General features: G+C 41.5%; 1 protein-coding gene across 1 annotated transcript; it reads left to right on the top strand.

The window, feature by feature from the left end:
- Positions 1-495: 495 nt before the first annotated feature.
- Positions 496-2,265, top strand: LOC111786698 (the record flags this gene model as incomplete). Its single annotated transcript, XM_023666928.1, has 3 exons — positions 496-664; positions 1,977-2,047; positions 2,172-2,265. Coding segments are annotated over 3 exons (334 nt in total), but the record flags the coding sequence as incomplete, so codon positions are not given.
- Positions 2,266-2,473: the final 208 nt, after the last annotated feature.

Genomic DNA, 2,473 nt, shown 5'->3' with positions numbered 1-2,473 from the left:
GAGATCCCACATTGGTTGGAGAGGGGAACGAAACATTCCTTCTANCTCTTACTTCTGCAACTTGCATAACTTCAGTGTCATACAGAGATCCCACATTGGTTGGAGAGGGGAACGAAACATTCCTTCTAAAGGTGTAGAAACCTCTCCCTAGTAGACGCGTTTTAAAAACCTTGAGGGGAAGTCCAAAGAGGACAATATCTGCTAGCGGTGGGCTTGGGTCGTTATAGATGATATCAGAGCCACTGGACCTCCAAGGGAGGTGGATTGTGAGATCCCACGTTGGTTGGAGAGGGGAACGAAGCATTCCTTATAATGGTGTGAAAACCTCTCCCCAACGCGTTTTAAAACCTTGAGGGGAAACCCGGAAGGGAAAGCCCAAAAAGGACAATATCTACTAGCGGTGGGCTTGGGCTTGGGCTGTTACAGTTAATCCCATTTTCTCCGAATTATCTGAATTTGAAACTGAGAATCATAATAACCATTCCTTCTTAACAGTGTCAGTGCAAAAGGGGAAAAATTTCTCAATTCTGCCAGAGATGACTGTCAACTGCCTCTAGTTTTGCCGGTGACGAGCGAAATGATTGGTGAGAGTGGAGATGACAGTACATTTATTGAAGCTGGGAGAATGGAGAATTTGACTACTTTGAAGAGTGGACTTTCAGAGGTTTGCATGCTAAGTTCGGTTCCTCGTAATTCTTATACCACGAGTTTCATCTTTCTTAAGGAAATATTTGAATTCTTATTTAAATTCTTATTCCACTAGTTTTCTTTTTTTTTTCCCTGTCGGATTGAAATTTACAAAAGGGATGTATAGTCCATGGTATTTACAAAAGACCTTCCCAGTTTGCAACAAGGGAGGTATAACTATAGGAAGTAAAAATATTAGACAGTTTACATCAAGAGATAGCTTGGTAAACAACATCGTCGAAAAGTTTTGTGTAGGTCTGTGTCTTTTTTGCAAATGTTCTCTGATTTCATTCTTTCCACATATCCCAAAAGAAAGTCGTGATGATGTTTTTCCATAATAGGGCTTTTGCGTTCTTGAAAGGGTGGTACGTTAAGGCCATATCCAAAAATTCCTCTACCTCCTTAGGAAATGTGAGATGCCATCTGAATCTATTGAGAATCGTTGTCCAGAAATTTTGAGCGTATGTGCATTGCATAAACAAGTGGCTTTGTGATTCGTTTTATTTCTTGCATAATGGACACCAATTTGGAGAAAGAGTGATGTAAGACATTCTTTTCTGGAGATTTTCTATCAGTGCCAGACACCGGACGATGTGCCAACCTTCTCGCTATTCCCCGAAGGGGGGTAGACACGAGGCGATGTGCCAGTAAGGACGTTGGGCCCCAAAGGGGGGTGGATTTGGGGGTGGTCCCACATCGATTGGAGGAAGGAAAGAGTGCCAGCGAGGACGCTGGACCCCGAAGGGGGTGGATTGTGATGTCCCACATTGGTTGGAGAGGAGAACAAACCACCATTTATAAGGGTGTGGAAACCTTTCCCTAGCAGACACGTTTTAAAGCCTTGAGGGGAAGCCTGAAAGGGAAAGCCCAAAGAGGACAATATCTGCTAGCGGTGGATCTGGGTAGTTACATTTTCACTTATGCTAATGGATTTATGCGCTATTTCCAAAGGAAGAACTTCACCTTTTTAGGCTGATGTCCGTTCCATACTGTCTTTGCTAGCGTGAGATTTATTGCTTCTATTTTTCCCCCATGTCCATCATTGAGAATTTTGTAGAAAAGACCCCGTCAGCGCTGGGGAGCCAAGTCAGTGAGTCTGCTTTGTTTGACAATACCACGGGGGCAAACTACTTTTAGTTTTCTAAGCTTGGCTTGAGTTCGAAAACATTTGTCAAAAATAGATTACAAATCAAAGAATCTCATAAGTGAAAGTGGTGACCAATAACTAAAAACCAAATGGTTATCAAACGAACTTGTCCATTTGTATTTATTCGATCATTTCTACGCAGGCTGAGGCGAAACTCTTTCAAATGCTTTTAGACGAGAGAATGAAGCTTGCTCGAAGCGCGGGAACTGCCCCGTAGGTTCTATAAACGCGTTTAATCTGCTTATTGTGAAAACTGGCACTTTACTCCATTTATTATGCATTTGTATGTATGGAAAACCTCTCTTTTCTTTTAACTTGCCATACTTCTTATCTGCAGGTATGCCATATGTGGTGATCTAACAGTTAAAAAAATTGCATTAACTAGACCATCTACCAAGGCAAGATTAGCAAATATTGATGGTGTCAACCAGGTATACCATTCACGAGTAAAGACTACATATTCTTAAATTTTTATGGACTTGAAGTTCTTAACATTGCGTTTATATGTGATTATTCGACATGGATTTCTTTCTCGAAAGTCGGTTGTTTATACATGTGCTAGCTTGCTATAAAAGTACTGAATTTCAATGCATTTTTGTCCATATCGCACACGAGGGCGTGTGAAGCCTTCGTTTCAGC

Source organism: Cucurbita pepo, unplaced genomic scaffold, assembly GCF_002806865.2.
Source record: "Cucurbita pepo subsp. pepo cultivar mu-cu-16 unplaced genomic scaffold, ASM280686v2 Cp4.1_scaffold002480, whole genome shotgun sequence".
In the NCBI taxonomy this organism is placed as follows: Eukaryota; Viridiplantae; Streptophyta; class Magnoliopsida; order Cucurbitales; family Cucurbitaceae; genus Cucurbita; species Cucurbita pepo.
This window is presented reverse-complemented; position numbering and strand designations above follow the sequence as displayed.